At 36.3% G+C, this 22,484-nt stretch overlaps 1 protein-coding gene across 1 annotated transcript; it reads left to right on the forward strand.

Annotated features, from left to right (window-relative positions):
* Positions 1-915: 915 nt before the first annotated feature.
* On the forward strand, positions 916-20,116 carry ACMSD (aminocarboxymuconate semialdehyde decarboxylase). Its single transcript, XM_085067081.1, has 10 exons — positions 916-1,068; positions 3,969-4,013; positions 6,270-6,366; positions 9,743-9,792; positions 10,847-11,083; positions 13,124-13,217; positions 13,738-13,836; positions 14,251-14,423; positions 19,723-19,821; positions 19,955-20,116. Exons 1-10 carry the CDS (start codon positions 1,012-1,014, stop codon positions 20,015-20,017), a joined length of 1,014 nt encoding a protein of 337 aa, XP_084923207.1. The 5' UTR covers positions 916-1,011; the 3' UTR covers positions 20,018-20,116.
* Positions 20,117-22,484: the final 2,368 nt, after the last annotated feature.

The raw sequence follows: 22,484 nt of genomic DNA on the forward strand, positions 1-22,484 counted from the left end.
GGTAAAACAAAATGACCTGCTTGTTTTTCAAGATTGATTTCAAGTTGCAAGATTCACAACAGCATTTAGTTTTGGGGGAGAAAAAAACCCAGCATTTTTCACTGAAAAAAAATTAATCAGGGAATGGTTAACAAACACAAGATGATGTTGTGTGAGTAACACACATTTAAATAAAACTACGGGGGGAATAAATTACAGACAAAAATACAGCACAAATAAAGAGCAAGGGTATCTTGAGCAAAGAAGTGTAATTCTAAATTGAGTAAAGGGCAAAAGATGAAATGTAGTTTCACAGGAAATCTGAAATAGCTCCAGTTAAGCTTAACTTAGGATGCAGAAGCTGTTATATTTGAAATACATCTATGTATTGCTGTATAATTGAGGCAGCTTGAGAGGCTGTAAGCACCATTATGCAGTAGCTTGTGTAAATATCCTGAGTGAACCAATAATGAGGAGGGGGAAATAAAGTGCAGAGCACATATGTGGCTACAATTCAATATTTTGGGGATGGGAGGTTATAGAACTTTAAAAGAAATGCAAGAGAAAAAAGAGAATAGATGAGGATGTGTGACTGTCTGCCAAAGGTATATTGTATGCTCTCTACAAATTATTTCACAACCTAAGAGGGAGAAAGGAGGAAATTCAAGTCAGCATGTTTAATACATTTATTCCAACTCAATTTTATTGAATTATTTTCAGCATTTTAGAATCTGTGTGAAATAAATCCCTTCACAGTGCCAATATAAACAAGTATTCTCCCTTTGCCCTCCGTCAGCAGCTGTTTATGCATTAACAGGGACTTTCTGCTGGAAGTCTTTGTTCTTTTGGAGAGCCACTCCTCTGGAATTAGGCTCCCTGGTTGGCCACTGTACCTCAGTCTCTGATAAGGCAGCAGGTGGATCTGGACAGCAGCCAGAGTTAATAACCTGTGACCCAGGGACAGGAGGGATAGCAGCATTGACACAGAAAACATTAGCATTGGAGGAGTATTTCTCCTCTGCTGCTTCAAAAATGAAAATTGATATTCATAGCCACATTCTACCTAAGGAATGGCCTGACCTAAAAAAGGTAATAAGAGTTTAGATATTCAGTGCTTTATGTTATCAGCGACCATTTCTACCAATGTGATTGCTGAAAGAAAAATGAGTGAAGGGTTCTGTGGTACATATCTCTAGGTTTTTGTCTAATTTGGTTTTTTTTCCAGCTGTACAATATTTGTATTGCACTTCTTTGCAAAGCAAGAGCCCCAGTCAGAAAGGGATGTAAAACTGGGCTCTGTTCCCCACTTTTTATTTATTCTAAAGCAATTTTTACATTTTCCTTGGGGTTTTTGAGACCCAGAATTTTCAGATGATAAGGCATAATTCCACTTTCTTGATAAAAAAAGAATTGTTCTGTTCCTAAATGGTATTCAATTTTGTTTTACATGAAATAAATAATCAAATATTAGACAAGATTAATGTTAACTACAACAAATTCATTCACATCTTACACCCACAGGCATGAAAGTCATTAACTTCAATGGGAGTGGGGTCACTCTAAGTACAGTTAATTGATGATGATGATAATTTTACTGATATCTGTTATTTTTTCAGTTACTGGACAGAAGTAGCCTATTGTATTAAAAATAGAAAATCTCAGTTGTCAGAACACTGAAGGGATAAATCAATTTGTGTTAACTCTTAGTCTTTGGTGGCACTATTATTTTTGTTATTGTTATTATTGTTATTATTATTATTGTGTGACATAAATTTATTCTTGTCTGCAATATTTTTCATGGTCCTGTGAAATGTATTTGAGAATGAAAAACGTCACTTAGTTTTTAATGTAATAAATCTGAAAGGGTTTCATATCTCTTAGCTCAGTGTTGCTGTGATTTTAAGCAGTCCAGTTTCAGTGAATATTAGAAAGAGAGAGCAGCTGGGAAATGTAAAAAGCATATTAGAAAAAAAGTCAGGAGAAAACGTGGCTTTAAAAACATACATAGGATTATTTCTTCATTAGTAGGGGAAAATAACATCACTGTGCATAAAACCTCCTGGAAATGAATGTTTGTTTCCTTGTTTATCTAGGAACGTTTTTATAAATATGTATTTGAACTTCCTATTTGTAATAATAAGAGCTCCTGATGAAAAACACACATGCACTGGATAATATAAGTGAGGTTGCAGATAACTTTTAGAATAATTATGTCTGTTTTAAATGGAAAGAAGTTTAAATATCCAGACTACAAAGGCAGGGTATTTTTACTTGTTTCAGGTTTCGTTGTCTTTTTGCAATAACTTCATAAAAACACCTATAGAATTTCTTCATTGTGATGTTATATGGTTTTTAAATATATATATCTATATATTTGTATGTACTTTAAAAGGGCAATGAATTCACTGAGCTAAAATGACCCCAAGAATTCCTTGATGTTCATAGATGTACATCAATACTAAATTCACTAATGTCAGACACTGTAGGCCAGCATTGCATTTCTTTTAACACAGATAAAGAGGCAAACACCAAATTTTTAAAATGTAGTTTCCACCTGCTGGGTTTTTTTCCTCTGTTCTGAGCGATTCAATGGTTTATTAATGGGCTCAGAGTAGAAAACAACTCTCAGAATTCCCTGGAGTCCTCTGGAAATTCAAGCCATTAACACAGATCTCTCCATTTCATGCAAGGAAAACCAATAAGGCATCTTAACATGCACAAATTTAGTTAGTGCTAAACTTCTATTTCTTGTTTCCAGCTTTGCAAATGCTGGGCCTTCAACCTAGAAAATTCTATTGTCAAGATTTAACAGCCCAGGAAACTATCACAAGTATAAAAGTTCATAGAAAAAAATGAGATAAGGATTGTCCATACATACAACAAATAGCTGAGAGGAAGAAAGAATAAAATAAGTTCCAAACCAGACCAGTGAGTTTCTCTATTGCCTATATGCTCCTTCAGTACCTATTTAAGGCACTTGTTTTCTGCTCACCTTAGAACTGCAATTTGTGTGGATCTAGTTTAAAGTTCTCATTAGTTTTCACTCATTAAATTTTCCCAAAATTTCAGTATATTTATATATGTGTAAACCTATAAATGTAAATAAAATCTACACAGCTGCATAGTTAAACAGAGCACACAGCCTCAGTCAGTGCACCTCTGGCTGAGGTCAGGAGGCTTAGCTCTGCACAGCCACATTAGGAAAGCTCACAGTGGCATTTAGTGATGAGTTGGTATCACAGGAAATTCAGGATTGTATCCAAATTGTTCACACTTCAGTGAAAAAAAAAAGCCTGCTTTTACTCAGTTTCCTTTTAAATGTTTCTTTATGGAAAAATGGGAATTCTGAGCATTGTTTTCACTCAGAGGTTTGTTCAAGAGTTCATTCCTGTCTAATTGATAATTTAGGAAAGTAAAAGGAAATCAGCATCTTATGTAGGTTCTGCGTTTTTTGCATGAACAATTCTGAATCTCTCTGGAAGAATCAATGAGCATCTAAGCTTCCCCTTTTTAGCTTCTCTTGGCTGTTTAAATATTAATAGACAAGAGGCTGACCTTCACTCCTGCTGCTGAATCATGGAAGCTGAAAAGTGGAATCAATGCATCTCTGTGCTAATGATTAACTGATCACAGATTGGAAAGTTGTCGGCTCAAGTTTCACACTGCCAGATGCTTAATTTAATATTTTCTGTGTCAAAATTATTTCAGGATGAACCTCAATGTAGTAAGCAACTTCAAGCATTTTTAAATCATAAAAACGTTCTAAAATGTTGCTGAACTGGGAGCTAAAACCCCAGATCTACAAACACCATTGATCCAGTCCAATTTTCACTTCAGCACTTCTGCTGAAGTGAAATGAGGCTACTCTGGCTCAAAGCTGAGCAGGTGTGTTTCTCCTGAATGAGGTATTTTTGTAAGAACTGCTATTATTATTTATTTATTACTGCAGAGAGCTAACCAGCACTGGGCTTTTCTTCTTTCCTCCCCAGAGATATGGATACGGTGGATGGGTTCAGCTGGATCATCACTGCAAGGTTTGGGCTCTTTGGTGCTCAGAGCTGATCTTGTGTTGTCATCAGGAACACAGATTCACAGTCAATGTATTAAGAAGCAAAGTGGCAGTAAGATTGGCTCTGCCTTTGATACACATTTCTCTAGAGGTCTATTTTCTATGAATAGCATCAATCCAAGTCCTAATATACCTCAGTAGAACCTTTCTCCTGAAAGATGAAACTCACATTCTCTTGTATGAACCAGCAGCCATTCTTCATCATCATCTCATTTTAACACTTGGGATGGATAGCTCTGAAAAGTTCTTTTCAGCAAGTTAGGTCAGCCTAAAGCAGATTACATGTAGATTTGGTTTTAGTTAAATGCAATCATCTGTATGAGAAGCAAACCCAAAAGGAACTGGGATTTCAATAAACAAGCTACCTATGGAATCAAAGCATGGTGGCACAGCTTTTGGGATACATGGGAGCTGCAGGAATGAGACAAGGATTGGACACATTTTTGGCGACTTAGGTGTTTCTTAAAGGTTTGATACTAAAATTCCGTGCTAAAAATAGTTTGCAGAGGAACTTTGTGGCGAGTCAGTAATAGCCTTACAGACACTGCAGAGAATTCCATCTGGCCTACTTCCAGCTGGAAATTTTGCATGACAAAAAGTGCATGGCAAAATAAAATCCTGTTCAGATATGTGGAGCTGGAGGATGCTAACTCTTAAATTAAAAAAAAAAGCAAAGGCTTCCCATATCATTCTGTGAAGAAGCATCAGTGTCAAACTGGAGTAAAATAATCACGTGTGTGTTTATAAAGGGCAATTTGGATGTGACTGAGTAGTTTGGTGATGGGAGAATGTTACATGGAGTTTGCTGAATCAAATCAGCCTGCTGGACTTAATTCTCAAATCTCTCCTAATTTCCACATAAATTAATTAAGACATTAAATATTAGATACTTTTTAGAACAGGATAGAGAAGTGTAGAATAGAATGGAATAGTAAAGTCCATGTGATGTATTCATATGTGATGCAGTGCTTGGTTCTACTCTGCCTTTTGCTCACACATTTTTTTGTTTATTGGACAACCTCCCTCAGTGCACTAAACTTTTCTTAATGTATTTGAGTGTATGACTACAGTAAACCTTTCTGTCAGTTTGGAAAACCAATTTTACAAGAAACTGAAGTATTTCACCAGGGCATCAGGACCATGTAGTTGTGATATTTCAAGAAATTTTCCCAACCTGTGATACAGCTAACAAGTAACTTGACAGTTTGCCAAGGCAGCACACTTGGATTTGTGGAGGAGGGTTTTAAAATATTCATTAGGACAGCATATTTGTGAATGATGTATGAAGCTAATAACAAATTCAAGGTTAAAAACAGTTTGAGTTCTCAGAAGAAGAAACCCCCCTGACTGAGCATACTACTGGTAAATATTCTGATTTAACAGGTTCTTTTCATTAGAAAAATTGACCAGATCCTAAATAAGACCAATTTTGTGAGGAAAAATAAAGTGGCCTTTGGAGAGAGAGAGAGTTCTCTTTCTCAAAGGGTCCCAAGACTGCCTTGCACTTAGCTCCTGTTTACTGGGAAGGTAAAGGAATAGTTGCTGTGTTTTCTCATGTGGTTTTCTGGTTTTGAACTCCCTAAGTCTGGAAATTGGTGGCATATGGAAAAGGTTTTACACTAATTCAATGTCATGGGTTTATACTGTATTTAAGTTTTGTTTGGGATATTTTTTTCCCAAATTATTCAATATATTTTTTTCTTCCCAAGGATAAAACATAATCTGAAGACAACACAATAGGTCTCCTTTTGTCTCAGTATCACTGGTGATAAGAAATAACTGGACTGAAATTAACTGACTTGCACAGTTATTTCTGTAGTTACTGGAATCATGGTGATGCTATTGACTTTAAAAGAACACAGACATACTCAAAGGGAAAATTTAGCACAGATTTAATTAGAGCATTGTTTTGAGGTCAAAATTTGGTTTGAGGATAAACTTGGATTAAGGTACCTGATATGTTTTCCAAATATAGAGTGATGTACATAGCAAAAGAAAGGGTTTTTTTTTAATTCTGAAGAATTAAATCCTGAACTATGAATGACTGTTTTATTAACATCTATTTTAAAAATAGTCTTTGTTAAAAATACCTACTGAATAAAAATAAAATATCAAAATTTTGCCACTGAATTTCTGTAGGAAGCACAATACACTCAAGAGGCTATAAATTAGCAGGTTCTACTTTGTCACATTTATAATACATGAAAATGTCATTTCACAGGGACAGGCAAAGATGATGAAGGATGGAAAGGTTTTTAGAGTTATTCAAGAGAACTGCTGGGATCCAGAAGTACGGATTAAAGAGATGGACCAGTCAGGTACCTCCATGAAGGAACTGAAATCATTGTGCCTCATTTAGAGTAACAACAACTTCTCTGCCAGTGCATCTGAAAGTGCTCAACAGCACTATTTAAAAAAAAAAAAAAAAAGATTTAGCATACTAATTCATTAGTTTAAATCTGTTGAAAGTCAGTGAAAACTGGTGTTTTATACTCTGATTGATTGAACCTTTTCCCATAACTTTCCTCATTCTCAGCAGCAATTTATTCCCCACATGAACTTACTAATTTTGGTGGGAACTCACTGACATAAGTAAGGATGACTGACCCTGGACATGCAAAGGCACCATACATTCCAGCTATGAAAGTGATTCACATCAAGGAGGAAGCCCTTTCATTTTTGACCCAAATGTTAATAATATTCTTTTTACACATAGGATTTCTTGTATGTTTGTTTCCTTTTCAAATATATTTTTTTCTGTTTAGCCATGTTGCAACTTCATTCTGTGTTTTTGCTGGGGGACTCTGAGCCTAGAAAACTGGTACAATTAGCTTGTCAGAAAAGAGAGTTTTCCTCATTTAGAAGCTTAACCAGATGCCTAATTTGTACATATATTTTCCATCGTGTCACACACAGGCCACTAAATAAGATTGGTAAGGTGGGAGTCTGAGGATGAGGGAAGGAATTCCAGTCTGATCAATTACTTTTGCTTGTTCTTATTAACACTGTAATTCCAAATTATAGAGAACTATTATGTTACTAAAGATTATTTTTTCTTAGATTGAGGCCTGAATAGTTCCTGTGTCAGTTTCCCAGTAGACACAACTTGAATATCTTCTCCAATTTTTCATAAGGAACAAACACCTGAAGTGCTTAAAAAATCAGATATTTTATAACTAACATCTTTATGATTATTGTTTCCTTCTCTCAGTCCTTATCAGCCTTTACAACTTTCAACTACTCTAACTTTCAACTACTTCATTTTCACCCTGGAAAAGCAGTAATTAAAACTCCAACTGTTAGATGTTTAATGGGAATGCCAGAAAGTCTTTGCAAACTTTGAAATATGCTGCCTTGTCATAGAGTCATAGAATCATGCCTTGACTAGACTGTAAAGTTTCTCTGAGTTAGCTCAGGGGTTTTGGGGATTACCAAATCACTCAGCTTCACCGTGGATCATAAATAGCCTTTGGGCATCTTTCTCTTTCAGATATTTCCCTCAGCACTAATGGCAAGTTTCTACAAAGAACAGTTCTGCCCCATATATTTGTTGTAGACAAAGGGAAAACACAGGAGGATATTTTTTCAAATTTTTGCAGCAGCTCTACAGAAAAGAAAATGTATCATAAAAGCAATGCCACAATATTTCTTCATGAACTAAACAGTGCTGCTTGGTTAAAAAAAATTCTAAATCTGTATGTTACAGCACCATCTGGTGACTTGTGCCCTAAAAATGTCTCCTTTTATTACAGCACTGCAGACATACAGGCAGCAGCCAATTATGTGTGGGGAAAAAAAGGCCTTGGTGTTCTTAATTCTTTCATTCTTACTGCTCAGCTAATGATAAAGACTGTGGACCAGATTTGTTCCTTTTTGGTTCAGCAAGCTGTAGCTACTTTGTTCAAAGACTGCTTTCTGTAAAACAGGCTGAGATAGATCATACACAAAAATTTACCCTCCAAACATGGCATAATTTTGGGGCAAAGATGCAAGGAGTCTCCCAGCTGAACAAAACTAGAATCAGTCACTGAAAGGCATTGTTAACTCAGATAACTTTACAGCTTGGCTGCTAAAAGGCTTTGATTGTGCAATGCCCAAGAAATCTTGCCAGCAATAAGAAAGGGAATCCAATGGACCAAAGAGACTCAATTAGCTCTCCTAATCATATATCCTAGGTCTAATTGATGTACATACTTCTGTCTTGATCCACTCAATAAAAAAAGCTATCCATGTAACTCAATAAAACAAGCTGTAAAAGTAATTAGCATCACAGTTCTGTGATGCAAATCATCACAATTTTGTTTGACAAAATGTCAGTTCATCCAAATGGCCTTTTCTTGTTATTTTCTCCTTTGTAAAACCCTATGAAGTGTTTCAAAAAAGTAGAAGCTTTTCTGTGCTGATTCTTTTTCCTAAAGCTAATGTCTAGGAATGGTCAGCTTGGAAACCTCCATTTAAGGTTTAGGTTAAACTTGCTCAGAAGTGTGAAAATGGATTGAAGACAAATGCAATGCTTATAGTGGAAAGCATGGAGAATGTTCTCAACAGACTAATTGAGTGTCCCTATTGGTGGATAATCCAACTTGGGCTGCACTTCAGTATTTATGTAATTTTGCAGACCTAATGTTTACCACTAAACCATTGCTGCTGTACATAATATTAACCAGATCTTGTGGCAGTCTGAGTCAGCTTCTCTTCTTATTTCCTACTTAAACCTCTGAGAAGGAGGATAAATCATTTTAATCATGCAAATGCTTTGGCAAGTCATTGTCTTAGAGTTCTTCTACAGCTCGTTCTCCTCAGACTTTTTCCTGCCATCTTTTGTTCTAGTAGTTTCACTACTAACAACCAAGTTAAATTTTTTAAAGCATGACAAGACATGTGCAAAGATATTACAAACAGACCTAATCTTTTTCTTAATATAGTTTTGCATGTAACTATTTTGAGAACTCCTAGTTATTGTTTATTGTTTCTTTTGTTTGTCTGCCAAGTTTGTTGTTTTCACTCCTGTAACCTGTCACATACAAAGTTATGATATAGATTTGTGTTTGAACAAAAACAAAACATAGACTTATTTCTCTTTCTTTTTAACATTAAAGTTATTTCTGAAAACAGGAAGATTTTCTTATGCTTACAACCTCAGTAGTCCAGACACAGGATGAATGAAACCTAACACAACATAGCTTTGGGAACACTTAGGAAAACCTTGTTTGACAACCATTGTTAACATAATGTTATTTATCTTTGAGATAATTCATTTATTTATTTAATATCTATGATGAATGTGACCCCAAAGTAAACTTGAGTTACTGTATTCTTTGGTTTAATGTCACTTTCATTCATGTGAGAATAATGTTAAATTGATATTTTAATTGTATGTACACATGCATACTAAATACTTCTAAAATCAAAAAATCTAATTTCACAAATAATCTATGAGTATGGAAGTGTTTCCTTCTTTCTACTTAGCAAAAATATCCAAATCCTAACAAATTTATACACTACAAGATTTATTGCCATGATCCTTAATTAAAAAAAAAAATAATTTATCTATGTCACTGTTAAATCAGTCTTTCTTACCATTAAAGCTTTTACATTCTGCCTCTCAAACCAAAGTACTTTCTTATTTGTAACATTTTCTCTAAGGCAGAAAAAAAAGAGGAAATTAATTCATATTTTTTTTTTCTTACTCAGGAGTCACTGTCCAAGTCCTGTCCACAGTCCCTGTCATGTTCAGCTACTGGGTAGGTTCCTACTAACACATTTTGGAATTCATATGTAGCAGGTAGACACATATGTAAAGGCTCCATGAAAGCTAGACATCAATCAGTATTTTCTCATGGAAGAAAAAAAAGACATAAAAGATGTATTTGTGGCCTTGTTTCACTTTCTTTTCAATGTGGCATGGGACTCATTAACCTAGAATGCTATGAATCTTAAAATTCAGGGGCAAATGTAAGTTACTGTGTTCCCCACATGGTGATCTTGAGTGCTTCAAAGAAATAAAAACCGGCTGAGAAGATAAATCATAGCAAAATGCTGTTCTAAATGCATTCTCAATTTGACTGTTTAGCAATATATACAGGTCAAGATGTTTACAGATATATATAAATGGATATGTGCATTAAGAACTATTGTGTTAAGCCCACATATAAGAAGTACCATTAATACTCAGAATTTCTTGTTAGTAACATCTCTAAAATTTTATTCTGGTATCCAAGGGAATATTTTTCATTAAATATGTATTGGGGGGGAGGAAACAGAGATTGAGTGTCTGGATGTTGCACTTCCCTTATTGGAATTATGGCTGTTATCTCCTTCCAAATGTTAGAGAAGTTTGCTCAAGCTTTCTCTGTAGAATTCTCATGCTCCAGCATCTCACATTTCTTATTTTTATTTCCTCAGCTCCAGTAATAGGAGAGTAAATATTCACTGCTATGTATAAAGATTATATACTGGGGTTTTTGCTTGGGGATGAACAAAACCAGGGGACTGCTTTACACTAAAGACCAGGTACTTCTGTGCATCAGCAACCTGAGCTCTATTACACTCATCCTGAGCAGCAAAGGCAACAGCAGCTGATAAAATATTCAAGAGAAGAAGCAGAACTGCACCCAGAGGTTTTAAGTGAGGCAGAATTTAGCTCTATTGGTTTCCAGCTATTCAGAACTGTAAAGCAAATTTGGGTTCAGACCCTGTCTATCAGTTGTTTGCAGTGACATTTATCCAATACCTTCCAAAGGTGATAACATTTGAGAACTGTATTTAAATGCTCTATTCTGCTTCATATCTTACCAGGCCAAACCTCAGGACACTTTAGATCTCGCTCAGATATTAAATAATGACTTAGCTGCTACAGTAAAAAAGTACCCCAAGAGGTTTATTGGGCTGGGCACGTTACCTCTGCAAGCTCCAGAGCTGGCTGTGAAAGAAATGCATCGCTGTGTGAAGGAACTTGGATTTCCTGGAGTGCAGATAGGATCTCATGTCAATGAGTGGGACCTGAATGCCCCAGAGCTGTATGATATTTATGCTGTGAGTAGCTGTTTCTTTCCTTCTTTGGGGGAATACTGTCATATGGAAATCTGTCTAAAAGTATCTTGGAGCACATTCATTCATCATTTGAGCCTTCTAATCTGCTCAGTGATCAGAGAGACTCAGCTTCAATTGTAAATGGTAGTTCGTTACGGGATATAATGGCAATAATGCAACATAAATATCCTGAAGCATATTTTGTAATACTGAATAACAAATTTTGTTTTATTGTATGAGTTCTCATTGTAGATCTGCCTTCTTGATTTGTGAGGATAAGTGCAATATCAAATAAAGCATTTCTGCGCTGTTTGCATTTGTGTTAAAGTTACTCTATCCAATCCTATTGAAATAATTGATAAAACTCCCCAAGATAATCAGAGATACCTATAGCACCGAAGTACCACACAGAACTATGTAAATAGGACCAAAAGTTCCAAACTGAATGTGTTGATTATCAAATTAATTTACAGATTGCATTTCTTAAATAGCCTGAGGTCCAGATGAGGGTGTTCATTTGTCTAAATTAGGGGTTTAATCAATGTACATTCTGTATGTGTTTCACAAGTTATCAGAGCTGTCAGCTTAGAATTGATTCACAGAGGTTCTTTTTCAGGATGTTCAATTTATTCAAAAACCCCGTTGGTACAGCACCTGGATCCCTTGTTTTTATGGCCACACACAGTCAGATATCAATATCTACTCTTGGAGATGCCCACATTTATGGAATCACAGGGTGATTCCACCTACAGCCAGATCCCCTGGACCACGCCCAGCGGGCTTGAACTACCTCCAAGGATGGAAACTCAACAATCCCTCCGGGCAACCTGATGTTTCCTGATCTCCACTGAACCTTCTCTCAGCATTCCCTTAGAGGAGAGATGCTCAGTCCCTTCATCATCTTTGGACTCTCTCCAGTAAATCCATGTCTCTCTGCTACTGAGATCCCTCTTGGTCTGGGATCTCTCTCTTATACTGTACCTCCTTCAGTTTATGTTTCACACACGTAGGAAGTAACCTCCATCATTTTTAGAAACATCTCTGGAAAATACAGATTCTGAAATTAAGCCATATTGGATAATGAACTTTGTCAAACTACCAGGCCAGTTATTGAATTGCTATTTTTAGTTTACAAATGTAGATGGCAATTATTCTCCCCGATCCAAACACTGCAGATTTTATTTATGCATATATGGGTAAATAAACCCAAATTTTTCAAATGTGCGATAATCTCCTTAGCAACAAGAGCATGTCCAGAAATACATCTGACAAAATGAAGCTGTTAAATCCTGGTTAAGCATATGAATGACTCTGATGACTGTTTAAATTTAAGCACACAGTTAAATTACACAGTCAGAATCACCATCCAACACTGTTCTTCTGTTTTTCTTTCCAAAGACATCGGTAGTTTTGGGAAAATGAACATACTTGCATAAAAAGGATTATTGATCAGAATAATCAGGTTTAATATCAGAATAATAGCCAGGTTTTGAACTACTAGGAAGGATTAGGAATATTTTAAACTTTTTTAAAAGTTAAAAAAAGAAAGGCAGAGGGCCAAAGGTGACAAACTTAGTGCAACTCAGTGAAAATTTCTGAGTGCAGCTGGAACTACTCTGCAAAACCATCCCAAAACTATTCAATAAGACATTATGAGAATTCATTCTCATATGTGTAATGAAACCAAAAGAATGTTTGCTTGAACTGAGTTTTATACTACAGGATGGCTGACAACATAGCTGGAAACTCATTTTTGTACTGCATTATTCTGAGGAACACTTGGCTCACTAAAAAGCTGTTATCATCTACGTTTCCAGTCCTGTAGCCACAGAAAAAGCTATGAAACTGAGTGAGGGCTTCAAGATATGGCCCAGAGGAGTAAATATAGCCAACTGTTGCTTATAGTTCGTACTTGTGGGCCTATTTTCATTACTAGTACTACCTCTCAGTACAGATCTGCAGGTCATTTAAAAGCGTGTCTAAGATCTAAGATACATTTTGGTATGATTAGTGAAGATTTAGACTTTTCCCTTTTTGCTGCAGGCTGCTGAAAAATTAAATTGCTGTCTCTTTGTGCATCCCTGGGACATGCAGATAGATGGGAGGATGTCCAAATATTGGTTTCCATGGCTAATAGGTAAGTGTATATTTACTTTTCTTAGCCTACATTTATGAACTGGATTATGCCCAGGAGATTGTTGCCAAGTAAAGTACAAGTACAGGGAAAAATTACATCATTTTACTGACAAACATTTTGTTATAAATCTAGTATTATGATTAAGACTGTTGTATAAATTCAGTAGTCATTTGTTTCTAGGCTTGTTTAGTTTCTCTTTTAAATATTTAGAATTGGAAATAGGCTGTACTGCGTATTTCAGGACATATCCAACCTGTCATCTGTCCTAATGGTATAGAGTGAAAACTGGACTTAGAATTCAGACCTTCATTTCCAGGCCTGTGTCTTCATTTCAGTTAATTAAAGTTCAAATCTCTGTTCCTTCAGTAGAAACAATGCATAAACTTTGGCAGCTGCCCTGCAACTATTACTTTTTCAGTAGGCTCAAGGCTAATGGAAGAAAATTAAAATAACATTTAAATATCAGGTAGAAAACTTAAAAAGTTAAGCTGTTATACAATTAAGCTGTTTTTCTTCATAGGCATGCCAACAGAAACAACCATGGCCATTTGCTCCATGATTATGGGAGGAATTTTTGAAAAATTCCCTAAGCTGAAAGTCTGCTTTGCACATGGAGGTGAGTAGTGCACCGTGTGAAACTCCTGTTCTTTAGCTGAGCATGGCACAGTTGTTTTTTCTGGAGTCCCAGCTAATGGGGTTACCACGTGAAGGCTGCCACCAGCTGAGCACTATTACCCCAAAGAAGACAGTCTGACAGATCAGCTGCTTTTATGAACACTCTCTAGCCTGCAGGGTTTGAACTGTTACAAAAGCCTTTAAGGGAAACAAGGAGGAAGGGGAGGCAGCAGGTGGTTTGAGGAAAGGGCCAAGGAAGCAGCAGGAGGAATTTGAGCATCGCAGTAGTGAAGAGTGAGAAAAATAGGGAAAGAAGCTAATGAAGGTAAAGGAATAAAAAATCACTGGTGCAGAGCACTTTCTTTCTAAAACAGCTGACAGTAAAACATGGATCTTTGGTGATAATGTGGTTCTTTTCCCTCCTACGTATTGTCACCTGCTGTTATTAAAAATTTTGGGTTCAATGTGCGCCCTGATTTGTGTGCCATGGATAACAAGGTGGATCCCAGAAAATACCTTGGCTCATTTTACACAGACTCTCTTGTCCATGACCGTGGGGCACTAAGGCTGCTAACAAGTGTCATAGGAGAGGTGAGTTGTAATGCTTCTAGAAGTGGGTGAGTCATTCCTCACTTAATTTTCTATGAAACAGCAAAAGGAGAAGAGAAGAAGAAAGCAGGAAGAAGACAACATCTTCACCCAGTGAAATAAACTGATGGGTTTCTGCCACGTTGATAATGCTTTTACTGTATGGATTTATTGGAATGGTGGGTTTAATCCAGGAAATCATGCAGTCAGCCTTAGTTCCATGAGGCCAGTTCCTTCTCTAAGCTTGTTCAGGATGGGACTTCAAGCAAACACTGCTTCAGTTTGGAGCCTTGTTTTCAAAAGGCTTAATTTTCAAATTCAAGTGCATCTTGAAGAAATCAAATTGTACTTCCACTTTGGGAAGTTATAGAGAGAAAAAGAATCAGTAATAAGGAAAACTCATTTGAGTATTTCAGAGAGACCATTAAACATTATGAGTTTGCAAACATATTTTTGTTGTTTGTAAAGAAATCTTTGTAGTTTAACAACCTGTTTAAATGAGGTGCAGTACAGGACAGAAAAGTCCCAAAAGATTAAAACAATCCCTTTGCCTTAGTAAATGCTCAGGAAGGGGTTGAAGATGGCATCACTCATGCCAGCTTCCAATGGATCACTACAAATCAACAAGAGACCCATATTTGTGCCTTGATCTGTGGACCTCACCAAGTGTCTGCAGCCAGAGGCAGATACCCCCCAGATGTCAAATCAGAAATGCCAGCTCTGACAGGGATCTTCTTGTCTCAGCAACTGCAGTCCTGCTTCCTGCACAGCAGTTTCTAGGCTCACATGGTATGGGGCTGTTGCTGTTATCAGGGCATCTAGGATGACCAAAGTTTTAGCTTTGAGTAAACAAGTGGCTTCAAGGTGGTTTTACAATATATTTTAAAATTTTACTGGGTGTGATGTTCATGTCCATTTTACAAGACACTCAAAGGCTTATGGAGAAACAGTTCAACACTTGCCTCTTACCTCCTTTTCTTAGAAATCTCCCCAAATCCAGATTGTGTTCATTCTGAGTATATTTTTGTTGTACATGCAGTTCTAGTACACAAGCATGAGTCTAGCTCCTGAATTTTAAATTGCCAGTGCAAGGAGAAAAGATCACCTGTTTGTTTCTCTTTATCCATATAAAAATATTGGGAGACATGTTTTGCCACTGTTAGAAAGACCTTGGTAAATTAGCAGCTGTGTGACTCAGCCTGGCTGAGACCACAGATTCTCTGTGATCTGAATCTGTTAAGCTGAACTGTAGATGTCAAGAGCAAAGCGGGAAGGAAAGTACAAAAGGATGCTGAATCCATTGTTGAAGAATTGAAGTTTTCTTCTGTTTGAGTTTGTGTAGCACACAAGTCTCAGGGCACTTCTGCTCTAGAGTCAGCTTTGCATCTCAAGGCTGTTCTAAATTATTGCTGTGGTGGGAAAGCTGCTTTCTTTGCACCACACTTCAATTTCTCTACCTTTTGTCCTAAGAAGTTACACATAGATGCTGGTCCTTAATCATGATTAGTCTTTGCAACTGGAATTTAGTTCTTTGAGGACAGAGAGATTACGGACTGTAATTTCGTAATCCAGAAGTCACTGAGCATTAGCCTCTCTGGTGTCTTATTTATTTTGTCAACAGACTTTTAACATTAAGAGTCTTAAAACAATAAATTTGGCCAGCATAGTAGAGAGGATGATGGTGTCTTCTTTAATTCTCCTCTGAGTTTTTTGAGCTCAAACAGTACAATATCAGGTGGAATCCCAGTGCTGAAAAGTCATGAGTCAGACACCAAAAACATGAATGTTTTTAACACTCAGGAGAACTTTCTTTCTCTTTTCCACAGCCTAAGGCATCTTATCCTTGAAAACAAAAACATTCACATCACGATTTCAAACTTTACTTTATAAACATGAAGATGAAAAAGTTCCCTCTTTTTCTAAGGGAAGTTGACATTCTCACATAACACCCTTCCATGAGTCAAATGCTTAAAGAACCACCAAATATCTCAGCACTTTTCAGGGCAGAGTAACACAGACTAACACATATAGGATTAATAAATGCTGGCCTAAAAACAATGTGAAGGAGGATGATGCTGTAACTTTGTGAGCTGGAGGTTCAAAGTGGGCCAGCTCTCCAGAGAACAGCTCAGAGCTGTGCAGGAAGGGCAGCAGTGTGTGGGAAGATGTGCTTGGACATGGCTGTGTGTCCCTGGGGAGCAGCCACTGCCCGGCACCAGGGCACCTGGCCTTGAGCTGATCAATATTAAAATCCAGTTAAGCTCATCCCTTCTTAGTTTGGGGTGCAGGTTAACTGGGGAGAAGCAGAAATACACATTTATGAAAAGAAATTTTGTAAGAGTGCAGAATTGCTGCAGTCCTTCGCTCCCCCCGTGATGAGGTGGCATGAGGTGAATACAAATAAACACAAAATCCCTATAGTTGCTGGCTATGAAAAGTGAAGAGCTGGGTTAACATGGGATTAAACGATTCAGTGCATCTCTGCAAAAACTTCCCCATTGTGATTCCTCAAGAGCCACCACCCCAAGGCAAAGCATTCTCTGGTCAGAAGCTGGAGCTGAACTGGCTAAAGCATTCTGGACTTTTTTTGAGGTGTATCCCAAGAGTATGAAAGAAGGTGAGATTCAAGGCAAATGCAATTTTTCCTTATATAAGAGGATGAACTCATGCTGAAAGCTCTTTGAGATTCATTTTCAGATCTGGGTCCCTATTACTGTGAAAAAAGTTGTGCTGAGTAGCAGGGTCCACTGAGGTTAATCATTAGCCCCATGTACCTCTCTAATAGGAGAGATGTGCTAATTAAGGAATCGACCTCTAAGTCTTCTAGGGGAAATTGACTTTGTTGATATAGTTTGGAATAATATAACAGTACATCCCTTATGCTAGGAGCATTTTTCATCTGCAGAGGCTTCACAGCACTTCTCTGAAGGTAAAGATAGGTCTTGCAATCCCCATTTTATAGATGGGTACCAAACTAAAGCTCTAAGAGTACAAATGAACAGCCTAAGATCCCTGGTAGCACAGCAAGAATGCTGCTTCTAATTTTTTCTTATTGATTTACAGCTCTTAGTTTTACTATTAATGAACAGATCCCATGATTAGCTGTGAAATACTTTCATATAGAGGGAAAGAAAAATATATCTATATATTATTCCAGTGTGGGTGTGGGATTTCTTTCTGGTTTAGTATATAGGAGATGTAAATAAGGATGTACAAACCTTCCTGTCATACTTGACCTTCCCTAGTAAAAGGATGGGCAAATCCTATGTTTCCTTCTCTTTACTTAGAAATCCACTTCCTCATATGAAACTGGTCTGGTTTTTGGTTGGTTTTTTTATTATGATATACATTACATTTGTTTTTCTTATCAGAATAAGACATCTTGGTATTGAATTGAATATTATAAATAAAAGAACATAATTAGCTGTTTAGAAGTGCCCACATCCAAATCTATTTTGTTTAATCTATGCTCAGAACTGGATTTATTAGACAGAGGGTATAAATTCTCCTATGCTAATCTTATGGCAAGTCTTCTGTAATAAATTAGAACACAACAACATAGAACAGAACAATAGAATGTGTCTCTTCTGTTTAGATTTTGGGTAAAGGTTTGTGTAGGTTCTTTCAGAGATTTTTGGGTGACATCTAGTGGAGATTAAATGTTTTTTTTTTTAAACATTTGACAACTAAGAAAAACCATCTCAGAAAATAATTGAATGATGTTTTCTTCACTCTGTTTCAGTATTGAACTCTGGTAACAGAGCTCAAATATTATAACAAATATTCTTTGTTATGTAATTCATCATTTTGAATTCAGCATTTTGATTTCAAATACATGAGATATTTAAAAACATACATTTTTTATGAAAACTGCGGTTTTTCAAATACTCCTGTCTGCAGGAGATGAAGCCTAAAGGAAAACATTTTTGATAAAATCAAGAGAGTTGGCAGTATGCACTCTTCGAGGTAGATAAAATGGGAAAATATCATTATAGAGAGAAAATAAGCCTATAACAATGTGGTCCTATTGAGGATCTGCCTATTTATTTTCACCTCTGATAATAGGGATGTTGCACACAGATTTTTACTGAATTTTCTTTTCACTGACTTACTTTCAAAAACAAGTCATATCATGTCACTTATATTTTCAGGTACATGTTTCAAACCCACAGTTAATATCCAGTCCCACTCAAAGACAATGACATTTTTAAACAGTTGCAGACTTCCACAAATATATGAAATTTTGTAAGTGAGATTTCGGTTTTGTTATCTGAAGCTGAAGAATAGTTAAGTTAAATTAAATTAAATTAAACACTTTTTTTTTTAGTCTGCTTGTAGTATTTCTACACTGTATAATTTTTTCAGTAGTACCCACTGCCGTTACTACATCTTTGAAAGTATCACACAGAAGATAGGTTTTATTGTTTTGTATTTCTTATTACACATTCTTCTCACTCACAGATAATTTTAAATTTGTGTGGGTGTATCTAGCCAAAAATTTCAAATTCAGGACTGCAAATCCGAGCATCTTTTCTGCATTTGGTGGAGAACTTCCTGAGATTCTTAAAGAAATCTATCAAAAAGTCTGATTGACATTTTGTACTCCACGCAACAGTGGAGTACAAAATCCTTCCTTAGAAGGAATAATTCTATGTATCCTTTATTGGCCATTTAATTATGGCAACACTTCACCAAGATTAATCATTGCATTTTAGGCATACTACTTGCAGAGGCTGTTACCTTTCAAACCAGCACCACAATACAGAAAATCAGTCCCAGTAGGAAATTCCTAATTGTATTTTATTCATCCAAGTGATAGACACTCATGCCACAGGCCTGGGATTTGCATTTTGAACTTTCTGTTTATCAGAATAAAAATACCATAACTTCAGTTAGACACCACAAAAACCATTAACTGATAGCCTGCATTTTTTCCAGCTTAGATTAATCAAAAAAATGTGTTGTTTTCAAGTCATTGTTTTCAAGCTTTGTTCTTTGCCTAGTGGAAATTAAGATCTTCATATTCACTTTCATAATTAATCAGTCTAGTACATATACATAGCTTCCTGTAGTTTATTATAAATTCCAGAAAGTACATGGTCTATTGTTTAATGTAAATATTTCTTTTTTATAAATTAAAAGTTCAGGGGGGTTTTTATTATTTAGGAATTTCTTTTAAAAATCATGTTAATATAATATTGTGTTAATATTGTATCATGTTAATATTGTTTAATGTTAGTATTATTTAAACTCTGTTGTTTCATGTTACTAAAAAATGTACTTTTTTTTTTTTTATTACCAGGACAAAGTTATTTTGGGGACAGATTACCCCTTTCCCCTTGGAGAACTGGAACCTGGAAAATTAATTGATTCAATGGATGATTTTGACCATAAACTGAAGGTATGATTTTTACATTTGAGGGGGTTTTCGTTCCTTTTTAAGCCTCTGGCTTGAGACATGAGTTAAGACACTGAAAAATCAGTGTTTAAATATGAGTTAAGCACAAACATAGAAATGTGTTTTGTTTTTACAGGATAAACTCAAGGCTGGAAATGCTCTGGAATTTCTGGGTCTTAGCAGAAAACAATTTGAATAATTATGAAGAGACTAAACTTCAGAAATAATGCTGAATCCTTAGGGATACTTCTGTCGGCAAGTGCAATTGTACAGATGAAAAATAAAATTGACAAGTATCTGACAGTCTCCTGTTATTTCCAAAACAAAAGCAAGGGTACTGCAAATAAGTATGCACAGGTATTGCCTGAGGATTTAGGCTGTCTTTAAACAATTCTGAAATCCCTGCTTTCATAATAAAGGAGCGATTTCACCTTTTGCAGTTGCAATAATAATCTCTGAATTATAATCAATGCCATGTTATTAGGACTTGATTCTCAGGAAGGAAAGAGCTGAGAAAATTATATACCTGTTACATTTCCATCTTTGTCATGACCGACAAACAGAATTTGAAAGAATCATAAAACAGAATTTAAACAGAACTTTGTTGATGCCCAATAAAAGGCAACATTTGCCTTTATTCACTGCTGGAAAATGCAGCACACCACACTGAGCTCAGCACTGCAGGTGCACTCATGCTTTGTCAATGTTGTGATAGGATGGAAAAGGTCTGTGTGGGGACTTTACATTTTAGCTGCCACCTACACCACTGGGAACTTATTCATCAGCAACAATTTGAACAATATGGTTGTAGGTGCAGAAATAATGTATTTATGTGGGTAATACTTGGTGTGTCGCTGTCACTGTCAAAATAAATACCAGTGTTTAGCAACAGTATGGGTTAATGTTCTATTCCTTAAAGAACACTTCCTAAAAGTAAGGTTGGATACATTAAATGTTGAAGTGCTAATGCTCTAGCTAGTTTGAGTGCTGCTATAGGATTGGACAGATTGTTCGCTTTATAGATTATTGATTGAAACAGGTTTTCATTATTATCCAGTGAGTGCACAGGCATCCTCCTCCCGAGAGGATTTTGTACCAGTCAGAAAAATGCGGATTAGCACTTACAGTCTTTGTTCTCATGGGAACATTTGCTGGCTACATTTGGTGTCACCATTCCTCTGTTCAGTCTTGGAACATTCCAGGCAAAACAGTATCAGACAGAAGCTGGTTTTACCTCTGGCCATTGCTGTCACAGACTGAACCTGAAGGATGTTAAACATCAGCAGTTCCTGCTGATCTCAACCTCTGTTAGACTACAAAGAAGGTTCTGTCCTTCTTTACAGTGTCAAACCCACCCAAAAAAAAAAGTGCTTTGTGCAGTAGTTGTAGCTGAAGTAGTCAGCAGCTCGCAGGTTTAGATTATGAAGTGTTTATGTAAGAGGAAAAGAAGACCCAGAAAATGGCTTGAATAATATTTATTGTCCTCAGGTTCATAAGGCTTCTGTTGACCTTTCTTATTTAAATATCCACATACAAGCACTGAGTTTTGAGCATGTATGATTTTTCAACCAGATTGTTTTAATTAAATTTCACAGTTGAAAGGCAACTTCATTCTCATATAGTATTTCCCTTCAGCATACATGATACTCACAGATGTTTAAATGGATTAAGGACGAAAACACATTGTGATTCCTCCAATACATTTTAATTGGATTAATTCTTCAATATTTGATGAATGAAACCAGTTAAGTTAGTGAAAATGCATTGTCACATATTTGGGGACCAAGGTCTGGAACCTCTCCAATAGCAAGAACAGTATTTAATTACCTTAACTTGTGACTAAATGGGTGATTGCAGCACTCTGCATGGGAGTTAATTAATGTGCATACCCTGCATAAATCATATTCATTATGCACTGTCATTATTTAATGATATTCTACTCATTCTTGATACGTTAAGTTTTTTAAGACAGGGATATATATAATATTCCCTCCATCTTCCTTTCCATTTCATTAACAAAGCTAATGTAAAATTCTAATTGCAGTCAGACAAGAACATTCTTAATACTCCTCCACCAATTACTGCAAGAATAAAAAACGCAAGTTGAACACCCAAACTCCATGAGCTTTACAAAGTGATTTAAACAATGAGGTAAAACATTTTACCTCAATTGTTACAGACACAAAAATATGAAGTCAAAGATCAGCTCCTAATTACACGAGAAGTCTTTGAGGTTAAATTTCCTCTGCACATGCAAGATCTTAAAGGTGTGCATTTGGGAAGATCAGGCAAGTAATTCGTGTCTGTGCTGCATTATACATTCATTAGTATTCTGTTGAGTCTAGCTATAAAATTACAACTGTTTGTATCGAATTGGCATTGAAGTTGTAAAAGAAATTGTGATGTAACGTCAACTAAACAAAACCACTGCAGAGTGCTAGTGGCAGGTACTGAACATGGGAAGAACGCTTGAAGGTCTCATTTTAATCCACGATGATCAGAACTTCAAACACCTTTCAGTACCCTTTGGACCCTGAATCCATAAGCTCAAGCCACTGATGAAAATCCTAACTGAATATGGAGAACAACCTGCTTGCTGCAGGAGAATCAGACAGGCTGGAGCTGCTCAGCTGGAATGACAAAGGTCCAGCTTTCTTGTGCATTTC

This window comes from Lichenostomus cassidix, chromosome 7 (assembly GCF_008360975.1).
Source record: "Lichenostomus cassidix isolate B80296 chromosome 7, HeHo_3.0, whole genome shotgun sequence".
Lineage (NCBI taxonomy): Eukaryota > Metazoa > Chordata > Aves > Passeriformes > Meliphagidae > Lichenostomus > Lichenostomus cassidix.

Coding starts and splice junctions, on each gene's coding strand:
- ACMSD (XM_085067081.1), top strand. CDS start 1,012: ATGAAAATTGATATTCATAGCCACATTCTACCTAAGGAATGGCCTGAC. Junction 1,069..3,968: donor AATGGCCTGACCTAAAAAAG/GTAATAAGAGTT, acceptor TTTCCTCCCCAG/AGATATGGATACGGTGGATG. Junction 13,837..14,250: donor CTGCTTTGCACATGGAGGTG/AGTAGTGCACCG, acceptor GTGGTTCTTTTC/CCTCCTACGTATTGTCACCT.